The sequence below is a fragment of the Copidosoma floridanum genome, unplaced genomic scaffold, assembly GCF_036245765.1.
Source record: "Copidosoma floridanum isolate Cflo_tuat_1 unplaced genomic scaffold, Cflo_Japanese_pri ptg000001l, whole genome shotgun sequence".
Lineage (NCBI taxonomy): Eukaryota > Metazoa > Arthropoda > Insecta > Hymenoptera > Encyrtidae > Copidosoma > Copidosoma floridanum.
The window spans coordinates 1,803,801-1,820,329 of record NW_028321878.1 but is presented as its reverse complement, the minus strand read 5'-3'; the positions used below and the strand labels follow the sequence as shown (position 1 = coordinate 1,820,329).

General features: G+C 37.9%; 3 protein-coding genes across 5 annotated transcripts; 2 read left to right on the top strand and 1 right to left on the bottom strand.

Moving 5' to 3' along the window:
- Positions 1–51: 51 nt before the first annotated feature.
- On the top strand, positions 52–1,504 carry PIH1D1 (PIH1 domain containing 1). Its single transcript, XM_014348638.2, has 6 exons — positions 52–165; positions 240–327; positions 429–611; positions 683–855; positions 912–1,274; positions 1,354–1,504. The coding sequence occupies exons 1-6, from the start codon at positions 112–114 to the stop codon at positions 1,390–1,392; spliced, it is 900 nt and encodes a 299-aa protein (XP_014204124.2). The 5' UTR covers positions 52–111; the 3' UTR covers positions 1,393–1,504.
- An 11-nt stretch (positions 1,505–1,515) lies between these two features.
- LOC106636279 (sphingosine-1-phosphate phosphatase 2) lies at positions 1,516–4,111 on the bottom strand. Of its 2 annotated transcripts, none has more exons than XM_014348636.3 (4): positions 3,984–4,111; positions 2,793–3,469; positions 2,478–2,702; positions 1,516–2,391 (listed from the first exon to the last, which is right to left on the bottom strand). In XM_014348636.3, exons 2-4 carry the CDS (start codon positions 3,437–3,439, stop codon positions 1,974–1,976), a joined length of 1,290 nt encoding a protein of 429 aa, XP_014204122.2. In that variant the 5' UTR covers positions 3,440–3,469; positions 3,984–4,111; the 3' UTR covers positions 1,516–1,973. The 2 variants fall into 2 exon arrangements, with proteins under 2 accessions (XP_014204122.2, XP_089454123.1); XM_089597997.1 differs by lacking the exon at positions 3,984–4,111 and adding an exon at positions 3,728–3,959.
- A 2,081-nt stretch (positions 4,112–6,192) lies between these two features.
- On the top strand, positions 6,193–16,317 carry LOC106636312 (uncharacterized). Of its 2 annotated transcripts, XM_089598202.1 has the most exons (4): positions 6,193–6,595; positions 8,461–9,275; positions 11,307–11,372; positions 15,418–16,317. In XM_089598202.1, the coding sequence occupies exons 2-4, from the start codon at positions 8,475–8,477 to the stop codon at positions 15,709–15,711; spliced, it is 1,161 nt and encodes a 386-aa protein (XP_089454328.1). In that variant the 5' UTR covers positions 6,193–6,595; positions 8,461–8,474; the 3' UTR covers positions 15,712–16,317. The 2 variants fall into 2 exon arrangements, with proteins under 2 accessions (XP_089454328.1, XP_014204154.2); XM_014348668.2 differs by lacking the exons at positions 6,193–6,595; positions 8,461–9,275; positions 11,307–11,372 and adding an exon at positions 12,275–12,419.
- The last annotated feature ends 212 nt before the right edge of the window (positions 16,318–16,529 follow it).

Here is a 16,529-nt window from a genome sequence, read left to right as displayed (position 1 = left end):
AGTTTTGTTTGGATACAAGTTAGTATAGCGTATAGCGTTGTTAGTCGTTAGTACTTACAACCGTGCATACAAAATAATCCAATAAGCTCGGTTGTCTTGTATTGATACAAAATGACATTGGATGTTGATGATTCTGCAATTAATAAAAAACTTCAAATACTTTCAGTAAGTTGATTTAATTTTTTGCTTGATTCCTATTGCTTCCAAACAAAATTATTCATCGTTGTTGTAATTTCCAGACCGAACCTCAAGACAATGTTATCTCATGGTTACAAAATGACGGGAACAAAAACATCCCAAAAGTTAAAAAAATTGACCCTTTTCCCGGTAAGTGCTGCCTCATTCTCTCTCCTTCTTTCATAATATTACGACATTTCAATCGGTCTTAATTATTTGTCCGTAATTTATAACTTATTTCATCATTGAAGGTATCTGCATTAAAACTTGGTCAGAGAGTAGAGACAAAATTTTCATAAATTTGTGTCATTCAAAAGAGATAGTCCCACCAGAAGATATATCAGATGAGAAATTTCGAGAGTTAATGACTCAGGATGTTCCTTCATTTGTTATTCCTATGGCCATTGGGACAGAGAAAATGGCTAAAGATAAACGTATTGTTAATACATAATTATGCCTAGCATTAACATTAAGATTTTTATTGAAATTTAATCTACCGTTTTAGAGGATATTGAAAGATCTACTTATGATATTTTGATAAATACAAAATATTTTGACAAATGCAGGCAAAAAGAGCATTTTTTGCGATTTACTGTTGCTGCGATTTTGGAATCAATTAATGATAAATACAAGCAGTCTATTGATGTCTCAAAGTATGTCATCCTACAAAATAGAAAGGTAAGATTGTTTGATAACAAGAAATGACAAAACTTTTCAGTTTAAAATTTTGCTAGGTCATGGGCTATCTGGATACATTTACTATTGAGGACAGGGAAGCAAAAAAACCCGTTGTTAAGAAACCTCTTATTCAAGTCATTGATATTCCTGAAGAAACACAGAATAAACCAAAAATCACAGATTCAAATATCAAATACCACCCAAAAGTGAATAATTTTGTTATTCTGAAGTCATCCAGTGAAAATCATTTGCTTGGATTATTTTATTTACCTTTAGCACATTTAACTGATATAACAGTGGATATAGGAGGGAATCGTATAATTGTTGAAAGTAAAAGAACCGATGTCATTATTGATACTTTATTACCACATTCCATCGATGACAGCCATGTGTCTGCGAGTTTCGACAGCAAATTACACGTAAGATTGCATGTTATTTAACAATTTGATCAATGCACTAATTTGGGTTTCTTTTAAATTAAGGTTGTTCTACTTACAGATTCTTCGCTTAATGATGCCTTTAAACGGCAAGTCATAAAAAATTGAAGTATTCAGAGATGTTTAAAGTTTACTAACTTAAAATTATAAGTGTAAATATTAAGTAATTGAAACAAGTAATGAGTATATCAAATAATAACATTTGTAAAATATTGATACAAAAAGTTAGTTTATGATTTTTAATAAAAAAAAGTAACAAAAACATTGGTATTTTATTATTTATATTATCAAACATATTTCTTCTACCTACAATTCAACAGTTTTAATCTCTGAAAGTTAAAAAAAAAAAAAAACAAGAACTACCCCTTTGCACATAAGGCTCTACTGCTGCATTCATTATTAGAGTAATACGACGTATTGACCTACATAAAACTTATATATACATTTTTCATTATTTTTTAGTTTGTTTCAGTAATGGTAAGTTTTTTCTTTTGACAAAATTTTTTAAAAAAGACAGTAGCATCCTTAAAATGTACATCAAGTTACAATCTTGGGCCTCGTTTTTTTAAAGTTATAAATGACAATTTATATTAGACTTCGCTTTTTACTATCTTGCTCTAGCAAAATAAACTACTATTGTGCAGCATTTGTGCCTTAAATCGCATGAAATAACAAATTCGTTTAAAGTTCAGTGTAAAAAGTTGGTCGTTCTATACCAATCACGGTAAAAATCTTGGGCAGTACAGAAGCCATACTACAAGTTATCACAAAACAAAATATATATTTGTAAACTAAATCGACTAGTATCTTATTTTTATTTCCCAAGGAATTTTCACTTCTCTTCAATTCCTTAGAATTCACTTTAAGTATGGCACACATTATAAAATAAATGAAACTTTTTATTAACGCTTTTAGAACTAATATGTAGGTAAAACCTAAAAGAGTTCTTGATATTATTTTAACAATGTCTTGGTTAGTTAGCCAAGTTATATTATATGGAGGAGGTAATTGAGATGCTGTAAGTATTCCAGTCTTGTAGTTTATCCAGTAACCTACATGAATTCCAGTGCCAGTTCCAACAACAAGTGCTGTATCGCCCCTAAAAAATATTTTACCAATTAAATTTTACATTCCAATGATTAAAACATTATGATTATAAAATGGTCAACGTAAATTATGTCATACCTTGTTGGTGTCCATATGCCAGTGGTTGGATGATAAACTATTGTTCCTACTCCGATAATAAACAATGTTAAAATAGCCCAGTTATTAGTAATGAAATAGTCATCAATTGCATCTACAAGTGGGACCAAAACTATCATCATTCCACTAGCTAGTACTAATCCAGCAATGACATCAAGCACAGTATGCATGCCCAAGTATATTCTACTGACACAAATCAATAAGCACCTGTAAAAAAAATTACATTTTATACATAATTTTTTTTTTTTTTTTTTTTTAAAGTAAAGTAAAATCATAATTAACGTTTAAAGATCTTACCATAGAATAGCTATGACAAATCCAGCAGAAAAAGAATAAATATATTTATTTTTAGTGAAAAAAACAGCACTGAAAGGAATTGAAACAGCAATCATGGCATGTGTTGATGGCATTCCATACTCTAATGACCATTTCTTTTGCAATCTCACTGCTGGTGGACATGAAGGTCTAGGCCAACAAATAATATCTTTCAGAACTTGCCCTGTAGTCAAAATAATTGACCAAACTAAGATGATCCTCCTCCCAATCGTGCCATCAATATTCCAGATCCAAAATGGAAAGAATAGTGAGTAAAAAATTTCATCTCCCAATTCTGTACCAAATACAAACAGATAGTACCAAAATTGGTTTTTTATTGTATGGGATTTAGAATTTTCAATTGCTGATATCTCGCTGCTTGGTGATAATACATCCTTGTGACGTTCTCTTGTTGTGTTTTCATTTATTTGATTGTAAGATCCATGAACTAATGTACTTGATTTTTCACTATTGAGGCCATTCTTCTCGCATTTTGACTTTTCATTACCACTTTTATTTTTTGTTTCTTCATGACTGTTATTTTTATAATGAATTTGAATACCAAAAAATTCTTGAATTTTAGCAACTAAGAGCGGATCCTTGTAATGTTGAACGAAAGTTGACCACATTTTCCATCAATTTGAGAGTGTGTTAGGTATCTAAAAGTAAAAGAAAATTAAGTTGGAAACCAATTTGAATAGTTTTTGTATTACAAATAATTTTCGTGTGATATATTTTTTTTTTTTTTTTAATCAATTAAAATTTGATTGGATATAATTTTTGCGTATCATATATAAATAATAACAAAATATTTTTTCGAAAGAAAAAAACGTTGAGGTTAGGAGATTAAAGTATTCGTAATAGTAAGTATTAAATAGATATTTCCTAATCAATTGATCATTAAATTAGGTACATACTCGTCCAAAGAAATACTTTTGTGATGAAAGTATGAAAAGCCCATTTAATTGTCAAGGGCCGATTTTTTACCGATTAATATATTCCAAAGGTGTAAGAAGAAATAGTAAAAAAAGTGTCAAAAGTATAAACTTCAAAAATGTTCATGACGATGAAAATAAAAAATACGAAGAAACAATGAGCATGCAACACTACACTGTATACTGAGACTATTGAGATAAGTTTAAGAGAAAATATGAATTTTGTTTATACACGCACTTTTACTAGTTAATGGTGAAACATTTCTAGGAGCAGTGAAACAGTCATCCTCCTGAAGAGGTGACACGATAATATAGCCTTTCGTTTTTTTTTTCTGAAGTTAGGAATAAGCAATTGAAGTTGTAGACGTGACGATACTGACGATCAGTGTAACGAACGTATAATGTATATATATATGTATATATAAATGTATTACAGTGTTGTGCCACCCATCAAATCGACTTATAATATCCTCGATAACCCAATAAACCAATAACCCGTAATATCCTCGAACAAGGTACTCGTATAATTATGATTGAACTTCACTAGAAGTTCGTTTAATCATCAAATAACTCTGATCAAATATTCACAGCGCAACTTTAGTACGTAAATGTAAGTATACGTGCAACTTAAATACAATCGTTCAATCTATGTATTTATTTGCACGCGAATATAAGTACGCGCGCACGCGGCTGTGGCTATTGCAAACATCGTCTGCTACTTTTGCAACAAAAATATATATGCGCAATCACCTGTTTTTTATGTATATATGTAATATATTGTATACGAATGTGATAGGTCTGACACTGTGACGACAGGCAGTCTACAGATTGCGGCTTGAAGATATTTTTTACAACTTCTATTTTCTTTCCTTTGTGCAATTTTTCATTTGTTTAATGTAATTGTTTGCTTTTGTATTTTTTTATTCATTCAATGTAATTGCGTGTAACAACCGGCTGGTTATACAATGTACCATAATAAAAAAACCTTGAATTACATTTAATTAACACAAATGTATGTACACAGAAATACATTTTATTAGCTCATTTAGATAAATATTGTCCGTTTTATGTTACATTATGTACGTGGTGGGATGTGATAGTACCTACTCCTCACAAAAAAATCGTACCTGGTTTGCCACCGAGAGACTCTCGTAATTTCCGACGGGTTACAATTTTATTTATTCATTCATGGCTCACGCTGCAAGGTAAATAATAAATAAGCATACTCTGGTAATGATACCAATCATCATGAAAGCTAGAGATGGTAAACAGAGTAAATATGAATGACAAACACGTAATAATAATATACCTACAATGTCTAATATCTAAATAAAATATTTTATTTTATTTTACGGATATTATTATTATTATTATTATGCGTTTATACAGCGTATTAATTGTTTTTGCAATCAAATGCACTTTCTTGCTAACTGGCTAAATTACGGTATTCTTATTCTTGCTATAGCAGCGGGGATTTTTTTTTTTACTAATGTATTCAATTAAGAATTTTAATTCTATTGTCTTTTTGATTCTCGTTGAAATCATTAAAGAAAATTTATTTTGGAAAAAGTGCAGAATTATCACCTGAAAAACGTTCGGTCGAAACATTTTTCTTTATACTTTTCGAAATATTAAAAAAAAAAAAAAAGAAAAATTGTTTTGCAATAAAAAAAACCATATCCTTGATCTCTCTGAATGTCAAAACTTCGGGATGTTACTATATATTCATATTTTTTAAATAATTTTTAGTCCCCCTACAATAGAATCAAAAAATAGTATGAAGTACAAAATACCGAACGAGAATAACTTACCACTGGGCTCTCATAAATAACGCGTTTATATTATTTCAAGCCCGATGGATTTGCGACCATTACCGACACCCGATCACTGAATAGACCCGCGGTGCGGAGCGATATGTCTTATTCGCAAAGGCATAAGCAGGTATTAAAAATTAACGATTTCTTGTGCATACTCACATGGATTCATGACATTTAAATAGGTGGCAGTGTACGTCGGATGGTTTTCGCGACCGTTGCAATACAATGCATTACATAGGTATAACGCATATAGATATATTAGATAGATGCCTTATACTTTCAATAAGAAGTAAAACTTGCGAATAAGAAGAAAAAGAGAGAAAGTAAAATGTATTGACCATCGGCTTGTCTGTAGCCGGTCGCACCCCTGCAATAATCAACACCGGCTGACAGTTCGAACTGTCAGCTGTCGCATGCAAGAGTTTCGGAGCAGCGCTCCAGCTGAGCCAGACCGTATATGTATATACATATGGATGTAGTTGCCGGCCGCCAAAGGAGAGAGGGTTCGGGTTCGACCCATCGTCGCGACCGTCTCGTCCCGGCTCGTGCAAGCAATCGACCATATCGGGGCACACAAGAGAGCTGCCTGCGCCGACCAACAACCAGCGCTCGGCTCAGTTCCATTCTGCCGGTCCGAAGGGGCAGACGCGCGTAGAGAGACGTATACCTTACATGCACATAAAATAGGTATATAAAATTACATGCACCAAGTACACCTACACCCTGCAGTAATCAACAATCGTTTACACAATTGTAGTGTACATAAGATCCTTATAATATCAAGCCGTGGAGTTTTAACATCACCAGCAGCATCATCATTCAAGATATATACCATATCATAAATACACACCATACATCATATACATATACATATTACCTCTCGCGACGCGACGCTCCTTTGTCTTGCTGGAAGTTGGACGGTTGCTCTCACGACATCAGCTACTGCACACACTTACAGGATAGTAACAGACAGCGGCTCCCCAGCTTCATCAGTAGCAGCGTTGTCGAGGAGCAAACTCCAGCAGCTCTACTGGTAGGTCACTTGAAACGAAACTATTGTCTATATATTATGTCCGTATATGTGTAAGTGAGTGCACCTATGTCAGGATTGTCAGGTCGACCCGGGGGGAATCTTATGCATGTACTGTGTACAAATAGGTAATTGCTATTGGCCACAACGACCCCGATCCAGCCGCTCTGCAGCTGCAGCTCTCAGCTGACGGGCCCGGCTTGATTTTACGAGCTTTCTCTCCCCGGCTTTTTTTTTTTTTTTTTTTTTTTTTTTTTTTTTTTTTTTATATTGCCTCTCGCACATCTATATGATGGGAAACGCCAGTTGGTTCATTTTATACATACCTATACGCGGCGCGGCTCTTCTAACTTGGATTCGCAACTCTCGAGCAGTTTTTATATGTATATTTATATTAATTATAATACACCTACTCCTTTCGTTCGCTGTGTCTGTCCATCCACTTGTTTGTATGGAAAGTACACTGTAATTACATTATGCATCAACATATACAACTTTATATTATCCCGGCCCTTCTCCCGAGCAAAACGGAGTCAGCCTATACTTTTAAGCGCACCTATATAAGTACTTACGTGCAATTAAACGGATTTTACAATTTCGGAGTTCGGAGTGCCCATTATATAGCGTTCAGGGGGGGGTGTGTGAGTTGTCATTTCTCTTTGTCATTGCTTTGCGAATTCGAACGTGACAGCGTAGGTAATTTACGTATAGTTATACGTTCTGGGGGGGATTCGAAGACCCAATCGATAGCCGAGCCGGATAGTGCCAGGGCACTTTACAGCTGAGAGCTCAGCTGATGGCGGCTGATGCTCCCTCTCGTTCCCTCTTGCGCGTCGTGTCCTCCTACCTTCCGTCTCGCTCTCTCCTCCGCTGCACTCCCCTAATGGTATAGCTGGTATACAAGTACACCTCTCTGTACAGCCTACACTGTATCTATGCAGGTCGCGGTTCACAATATACACAGGTATATAAGCTGGGCTGCGAGCCTCGGTGCCGCTCTACTGTATACATACACACACACACATACAATGCACCGCTTCTTTGTCTCGATGCAGTGCACGAGGAGCCCCTCGACTGGACGTGCGAAGTAGTAACAATAATGATGACTGTCGATCGATCGATCGTTAATCGGTTCACTGTAGGTACAGGTATAGTTACCGAGTGGACGTTTAACATGTAAGTAGGTGATATTATATCTCTATAGGCGAATGAAAAGAAGAAGAAGAAAAAGCTCGGAGAAAACCTTGACGACGAGCGCAAGTGCGATGACTTCAGCCAACCGTATATCATATACGCACCTATAGGATTAAACAATAATGTATGTTACATATTTTATGTATAATTTTATCTAGCTCGCGATGAGCACGATGTAGTATGCGCTCTTGCAAAATCCATCGGAAACGCACTCGTTACATTGTTAGTAGGTCGGCGAGTTTCTCTTTTTTCTCACTCTCTCGATCCCGCTCTCTTCAAAAGTGTCCGAGTACGTGTACCTATACGTAAGTTTGACCACCTTTTCACTCGGCACATGTACGTTTATATACTTACGTCTTATCGGTTAACGAGTTAAACGGACGATCGGCAATGAGTATCTAAGTATACACACATCATAGGAAACAAACGAAAGATGAGTGTATACCTATACATAGCACCGATTGCACGCACGTAGGTAGTTATACTTACGTGTACTTTCGGTAACGCACTGATTCACTCGGTCTCTGGCTGTTGCCGCCCGCGCGCATATTATACACGTGCAGCTATACATAGTTTTAGAAGCGCCGATACACACACCGTCCGTGTAATACATCTCCATGTATGATCAACAATTCATTTTTCCCTTTCGTTGTAATAATATATTATATTTGCAGAGCATCACACCGGGATGTCTGGAAACTCATCGACGGTGGCTGCGTTCGTGGCGCCGCTGTGCGCGCGCGACGAGGCCGCTCGGAACCTCGCCCTGGCCGTGGCGCGCGACACCGTCGAGGGCTGGCTCAACAACAACAGCACCAACAACAACAACAACACCAAGAGCAGCAGCAGCAACAACAACAACAACAACAACAGCAACAACAACAACAACGGGTATTGGGATCGGGGGTCCCGCGAAGTGCCCACCAACGGTTACCATCGGACCTCCAGTCCCGAAGGGGCGGACTGCGTCGACGGCAGGCTCGACGACGATGAGCCGGCGTGCAATCAGCGGGCGAGGCTCCGCCAGAAGCAGTTCGACGAGGAGGAAGCCGGTGCCCGCGTGTACGGCAAAAGCCCCAAGTTCGACGATGGGCTGGCGAGTTTGAAGGGGGTGCGGGGCCGGCCTGCGGTTCAACAGCAGTGGCTCGACGAGCACCAGGAGCCCGAGCGGGTCGTCTTCAACACCCTCGACGGCTACTTCACCGAGAGCCCGAGGCTTCAGCACCCCGTGGCCGTGAGCCCGAGGCGGCCGTTGGTGCAGGTCGCCCGGGAGCCCGACCGGCTGCTCGCCGAGGCGGAGGTCGTCACGCCGGCCGACGTTGGCCGCATGTTGAACTTGGGCAGTGCCCTGGACGGGCCCCGGCAGGCCCAGCCCAACAAGTACATCAGCCTCGTGAGCCTGCACTTGCCCGTCATACTCAGGCTGAGCGTCAACTGTCCCTTTCAAAACGTCCGCACCAAGTGCGCCGAGATCGTGCAGATGATCAAGGTACCCGCAACTCATCCTACATCACTTTTATACAAATCTCCTCAAGGGCCTTTTTTTTCCCACCTCAAGATGTCAATGCTCACCGGAGAACGTGGATTTTTACATACGTTACCGAATTTCGAACGCTTACTTACCCGCTCTTTTTCTGATAACTTTTTTTCCCCCCCGATTTTACAACGAATTTTATCATGATGAATTAACTCGCTGTAATGGAAGCAAGTCTTCATTGCGTGGAAGCGCCAACGAGCAAGTTTTAGAATCGCTGCATACTCGAGCTTTCCATCCCCGAAATGTTCGGATTAAAGAACTAAAATAAATTTCCTGAATTTTTATGTAAACATAATGTTTGCAGTGATGACTAACCGCGGCAATTTTGAACAACTACAAGATCTTGACTTTCTCAATTTACAATGAATAATAAAAATCGATTTAATGTTATACATTTAAGCACTTTGAGTGCTACGCGTGATGAAATCATAAGTTTAATAAAATGCATTTAATTTACCTTTGAAAAAAAAAAAGTTGCCTCGAATTGGTCCACGATAAACAACCCCACATTATAATATATCCATGAGAGTAAAAAAAAAAAAAAAAAAAAAACAAATTATTAAAATCTGCTGTTGGGATCACGAGGTACTTATATACCTACAGATTTTGTTCCGCTTAGCAGCCCAAAGCGCCCCGAGTCATTCTCCAGCTACTAAAAAGCACGACTATATATCTATACGCTTCTGGTTTAAATATAGGTATAAAGATATCAGTATCTACCCGGGGCGCTTTCGGGCTTCTAGGCTGAACAAAACTATTGACATTGACTTGTTACATAATGGCACGCCAGATCTTACACAGACATGCATGTACATACAGATGGACGATCGTTTTTGTTAATAGCATATTTTTAAGCCTGACGTGACTCATTACTTTAAATGAGTTTTTTTTGTTTTTTTTTTTTTTTGTTTAATTGTTTTTCCGATTAAACAAAGCTTTCTTTGATGAAAAAAAAAAGATAGCGTTTACATAACGTACATAAGTATATATTCAGGAAAAAAAAAACCTGATCGAGTCTTCATTGAATTACTCCACAACACTGATACTTCATAACTATTACAACTACTCTTACAACTGGAGACTGCACTGATTGAATAAGTGCAAATTGTAACGAGTATTCAGATTTAAAAAGTAGTTGCTTCGCGCACGTGTATCCGCACACTGATGCGTCACGAACATAAGTATACACCCTCGAAGATTCTTTCACTCGAGTGATTGTTACTCTGGTTCACTCGGGCAATGACAGTATTGGCACTTTTACAAATTGCGTAATACACTACTTGCATTTTATTATTATGATTCTTTTTTTTTTTTTTTTTTTTTTTTTTTTGTTATGCTCGACTTTGTGAATATTGTAAAAAAAAAACTCATTGTCGTTCAGCCGCCACCGATAAGTATCTCTGAGACGCGCGAATCGTTGCAGCCGCACTTGAGAATCGGTTACGAATATTCGAGGGTCACCCGTATTGTAAAGAATTTTTCTCACTTATTCTTCATGAGCCTTGTCCTTACATAAGCAAACGAAATCAATATCAGCATCGTTTTAAATGAGCACTTGCGGTTCGAGTATCATAAGCGCTTCCGATCGATCGGTGCGGCTTTTTTCACGTCGCTTTGTACAATCGTTCCTTCGACTGTACGTATACATTTCAGATATGCTGCTTGGCGGCCTTTGAATTATAGGTACATTATGTGTTTGTTTTTTTAGTAATTAGTGTAATTGGAAGGCTGATCGGTTCGCGTGAAGACTCGACATTAAACTCTTTCTTTCAACGAAACGAATTTATTTCATTGCAAGAGCATTTAAATGTCATTTATCGGGAGCCTCGTAGTTGAATCAAAGACTACTCATCGACAAACAATTCAAAGGTCAACAAATACCTTGTTTCTTCACTATTCGTTATTATATTGGCTCTCGTTAATGATTTTTTTAATCGATTACGAGAAATACTTAAACTTGAACAAATTATTTTTCTCTTTCAGGATCGAGGTTTGCCTGTCCCTGAACTTGACTTTGATGGCCCGAGCGCGTTCGTTCCCGCTTCGGAGGTGAGTTTTTTAAATTTTATTTCTAATGCTTTAAATTTTCCGAAGGTGATGTGTTAACTTTTAATGGATTTTTTTCCCAATTAAGAGCCGTAAAATTCATATATTTAACAATACCAATTAAGGTGTCGTTAAACATGATACTTTTCCCCCATCGTTGTAATTATATTATAATTTATCTTGAATTCTCGAAGCCGCTGGTAGTATCATTGTACCGAAATCGGAAAATATGTTTATCGCGTTATGATTACCTTTGTGAAAAAATCCTTTCTTGCGAAAAAAAAAAAGTGAAGTGAAAGATTTGAAAAAAAATTTGCTCGGCTCTTTCATCGAGGATACACAAAAGGTAAGTGAATATTTCGTAACTATTGAGTATTAAATTTTTCTCTTAGCACGACAAAAAAGCCCCCGACTAATCATTAAATTGCAAATCGGCGTTATCTTGGAGGCTCGTCCGTTTTATCTACACATATACGCCTATTATGCCACATCACTATCCGCAATCTATAGCTCCTCCCTCGCACACATATCTTCAACTACGTACTTACAACATTAGAATAAAACTGATAAGAAGAAAAAAAAAAATTCCATTTTGAGCGTTGCTTTTCTTTCAATGAGCCCCTACATCGACGAGTAGGTATATATTACTTACTAATTCGCGCACCGGGACAAGGGTGGGCATGTACAGTGACCAGCGACTGTATAACACACGCGGTCCCGCTCGGCCTCGCGGCCACTCTCCTCCTCCTTCCCATAGTGCCCAGTTGAGCCAGCCGATCCGTGCGCGCGTCGCTCCAGGCGCGCTCTTCGGTATTTGCGTGCCGGACGCGCCTCGAGTCGGTCGCTGCACTTTCCATTCGCTTCGGTTTGGACGCGCCGAGACGACCGGATTATTATTATTATTTATTTTTTTTTTTTTCCTTCGAGTAATAATTTTATTCCCCGCGACATTCGGTGCGGCCGCGTGAAGCTATCGAAGTGAAACCCGTCGTTAACGAGGCTAACTGGCCACTTTTCCATTTGGACCGCTTCCCGTCTGCCACTTTCAAGGTAAACTCATGTGCGAGTGTGTTTTCGGCTGATCTATGATTTTTCCTCTGTTTCTTTTTTCTTTTTTTCTCCTTGTGTGTTTATCAAAAAAGTTTGATGGACCATCGTTGGTCTAAAATTTATCTTGATTAAAAGAGCTTTTGAAAATTGTATCAATAATAATCTTGTCGATACAACTACGGATAATTTACAACATTTGTTGATGAACGGTATTGTGAAAAAGCATAAGATTTTCATGACGCACCGAGAGAGCGCTTTCAATCAAACGTAATCAATGAAAAAAATCCAATCGCATATTCAACATCTTTTGTATTGTCGAGTCGGTGCGAGAGAGTTATCTTAAGAAAAAAAAAAAAAAAAAAAAAATCTGCTTGCGCAATAATTTCTATTTTCCCTTCGCGTCAACTCGACCTTTCGCTTCGTTTTGATCGATCGATTATATTCGTTAATCTTTGATTGACAGAATGACTCATTACCCATCAGCTGTGATCGTGAATTCCAGAGACGTGCTTCGAAACAAGTAGCGGTCGCTCGTATACCTAGTTGAAAATTTTTTGAAATGCTAATACGAGCGGCGTGTTTTTTCACAGGCATCAGAGCGCAAACTTGAAAATCAAAAATTTTTTGCTGCTAATGCCAATTATTTAAAAAAAATTTTTTTATTGTCACTCGAAAATTTGCACGTTTCCACAAATCCACATACTGTTGCGTACACACCTGCTCACATAAAGCGTATATAAAGGAGTATTAGGTACACAAAAGAACACCGATGACGAATCATTTGACGGAATAGACGCTTTGTGCGGTCACACGTTGATACTTTGTTTTAAAATTTTCTGGTCTTTATTACAAACTCCCCAAACAATGCTACACCTTTTTCGCGCTGATAAAAAAAAGTTTCACAACTTGTGGGACAGTTTCGGCTTTTATGGAATGAAAAACAAAACAGAGTGGCGTATGATGTACACCGAAACAGTCTTCAATTATTCGCTCGATCCATTCATTCGCAAAAATACAAATTTTAAAATAAATTTGTTTACCCAAAGTTCAAACGGATGAGAATTTTAATTGACTTAATACTGCTATTTTTCTCCTAAGAAATCAATGTACGCATATAATAATCACAAACGATAATAAAGTGTTGAAATCAGTTTCAAGTTTCGCAAAGTGAAAAGTGAAAAAAATTTCAACTCCAGTAGAATGAAAATCTGACGCGGAGGAAAGATTCAATGTTCAATGTCCCTAACGATAAACAACGTTCCAAATTATAAATAATCGTAATACATCTTCACACTAGTGTTGTGTACACATTTTTATGCACGAAATAAAGGTACAAGCGTTTTTCTCCAGTCGAGGTTGAATAAAAATAACGCCCACTATACTATTATTAACGAGTCTAAATTTAGAGATGCGGCGCCTTTGCATTTCTGCTGAATTAATTGCGCCAATACCTTTCTTTATTTTTTCTTTCTCCTTTGTTATTGTTACGATCGATGTTACTTTTCACGTGTTTGTTTTGCATACAAGTACAAAATAACATAAATGCCCCTACGCTGCTTCCGATCATTCGACGCGACGATAAATCTCGTACGTCTCCTCTCCCTTTTTCTCGGTTGCATCAATTGAAAAATAAATTAAACATGCGGTGAGGCTCGTCTCTTACTCAACACTCATTTTCAAGCCTTACATTTACCATATGTACACGTGTATAAGCAGGTGCTGGCTCGTGTGTTGCAATAATCAATGGATCACAAAAGAACGTCTATCCGTGACCTTTAAATTGGCTTTGGACTAGCACTGCGTATAAAAGTTGTTTTTTTTTTTTCCTCAAATCAAGCGATCGATTTCCCAAAGCTTGGATTGTAAAACTTTGTATCTTTTTACCATCATCCACCTACGCAAGCTTTTACACCAACTACATGTACACGTCACACAAGTTACAAAGCAACTGTGCACTTCCGCGCGGCGCACTTCATTTCGCTCTATTCCGGGCACATTTCCATGCAATTTCAACTGCTAGCACAATACGTTCATTCGACAAAATTGGATTAGCCGGTACGATAATTCTCTGTGCTCGTGAGTATACAAAACGTCACTGTAACGAAGGAGTTACATGTTGAAAATGTATAATATAACTATAACTACGAAATCGCTGTTCGATGTAAGGTATAATAAAAAAAAAAAAAAAAAGAAAATTGATGCTAATGGTCTTTGACATCGTTAGTTTCGATAATATACCGTCGAATGTCAAAACTAACTCCTTAATTTTCCATTCCGTCGTAATCAGGGTTCTTTGTTTTGTCTCGTGCGCGAATAATGACATTGATTCATTATATTCATCGGCAAATCATCAGCGTTATCTCGTATCATAGATTTTATTTGTCGATAATCGGCCGATTGAAATTAATTTATCGATTTTTTATTCCTTTCCAGCAACGAATGATAAGACGCGCGTCAGATACAACGTGTACAATATTTTTGTTTCAAATTAAATTTCTAACGATAATGACTGGACGCATGGTATTAGCAAAAACGAAAAAAAAAAAAAAAAAAAAAAAACCTCAATCATCGTCACCGTTATCTTGCCTTGTAACTAACTGTATGGTGTTGTTGGTGTGTATATAGGTACAGCTTGAAATGTGAGAAAAAGGTGCGGCATGTATACGCGTGGATAAATTTTAATAAGCCTCATCGTTAGGTATACACCAAAGCCTTATCGATGAAACAAAGTTTTGAATAAATATCAAGTCGCATCTAATTATTCGAATTTGAAAAGGTGGCAAAAAACATGAAATCTTAATTTTTATCGGAATAAGTTGGCCTTTATATCCTTGAAATGAAAGCTCTTTTCATCACAGTCACCCGTACTCGAAAAAAAGCCGTTTGAACTAAAAAAAAAAAAAAAAAAAGAGCCCCAAGACACCGATGTAAAAGCCATAGGCCTCAATTTGTCCAGAAAACGAGCCAGATTTCATGCAAAACCTGTATTCCTTTGCAGACCGAGACTACCAACAGCGAGAGGATAATGCCCCAGATGCTATTACACCAGGAGCCCGGCTGGAAGCTCGAGCGCAAGGGCTCGGCGTTGCTGCTGCGCCGCGACAGCGGGGCGAGGCGTCAGCGCGTCTGTTTTCGCTGCGACGTCGAGGTGCGGGAGTACGAGCGCGACGACGAGGACCCCGAAGAGCCCGCCGATCCCCCGACCTCCGCCAGCCCCCTCGCCATGTGCGCCAGTTGCCTGGCCGCTCTCTGCGTAACTGTTTTTCTACCCTGGCTCCTCATGGGCGGCTAACGACCGTATAGGCTGTCGATTGCGCTTCGGCGTGTACAAAGTCTATACACCACGAGGCCACTGCGTATGCTACAAAGATTTTCGACGTTCGATCAAAGCGATTCCCCAGTGATGTCCTTGTCGCGCGAGATGCTAACGAGACGGAAATATGTGTGATGGCCAAGTGGGTCAACGAACTCTGCATACACACGTCACACATGTACAGGAAGAAGAAACGAATTGAACTTGGAGACTGACGATTTTGATTTATTTCTACCGATGTACCTATACTTCGTATTGTGTGTGTATTTTAACGGCGCGCGTGTGTTTATTCGATAACTTTGAAAAAGTTTTTGCAGACGCGCGCCGTTAGCCCGAATGTTTCGATATTCGGTGAACACGATTATTTTGTACAGAAGAGAATGGGGGAGTTTAAATATGCGCAACGATTATTATATATGTATACGTGCGAGCTCATGAGGAGGCTCGTGCATATACACGCAAGACAATGCATTTAAAAATACATTCGTTACTTGCAACACAATGTCATTTCGAAATCGTTTCAAATTTCATGTACGTCCGAGGTTTTGTTACTATCGATTGTTGTTTTTATTTTTTAATAAATATATATATATATATATTGTTGACGATAAAACGACTCGTTTCTATTTTTCATCCATTATTTAAAGTGTACTCTACGACATGTGTACGTAATCCCGAGTAAGTAGAGGAGAAGCAGATATTTGTATATGAGGTCGAGCAGAGAGATGATGATCCGCACGTAGGTGTACGTATGCGTATACGCCTATAGGCTCTAGCGGTTAAGAACGAACGCGAAC

What these genes read in the sequence shown, in the direction of transcription:
- LOC106636279 (XM_014348636.3), bottom strand. Translation starts at nt 3,439, where the DNA reads ATGTGGTCAACTTTCGTTCAACATTACAAGGATCCGCTCTTAGTTGCT. An exon ending in TTTGTCATAGCTATTCTATG is followed by an intron (nt 2,703 to 2,792) that starts GTAAGATCTTTA and finishes TTTTTTTTACAG; the next exon opens with GTGCTTATTGATTTGTGTCA. An exon ending in GGCATATGGACACCAACAAG is followed by an intron (nt 2,392 to 2,477) that starts GTATGACATAAT and finishes AATATTTTTTAG; the next exon opens with GGGCGATACAGCACTTGTTG.
- LOC106636312 (XM_089598202.1), top strand. Translation starts at nt 8,475, where the DNA reads ATGTCTGGAAACTCATCGACGGTGGCTGCGTTCGTGGCGCCGCTGTGC. An exon ending in AGATCGTGCAGATGATCAAG is followed by an intron (nt 9,276 to 11,306) that starts GTACCCGCAACT and finishes TTTCTCTTTCAG; the next exon opens with GATCGAGGTTTGCCTGTCCC. An exon ending in CGTTCGTTCCCGCTTCGGAG is followed by an intron (nt 11,373 to 15,417) that starts GTGAGTTTTTTA and finishes ATTCCTTTGCAG; the next exon opens with ACCGAGACTACCAACAGCGA.
- PIH1D1 (XM_014348638.2), top strand. Translation starts at nt 112, where the DNA reads ATGACATTGGATGTTGATGATTCTGCAATTAATAAAAAACTTCAAATA. An exon ending in AAAAATTGACCCTTTTCCCG is followed by an intron (nt 328 to 428) that starts GTAAGTGCTGCC and finishes TCATCATTGAAG; the next exon opens with GTATCTGCATTAAAACTTGG. An exon ending in GTTTCGACAGCAAATTACAC is followed by an intron (nt 1,275 to 1,353) that starts GTAAGATTGCAT and finishes TTCTACTTACAG; the next exon opens with ATTCTTCGCTTAATGATGCC.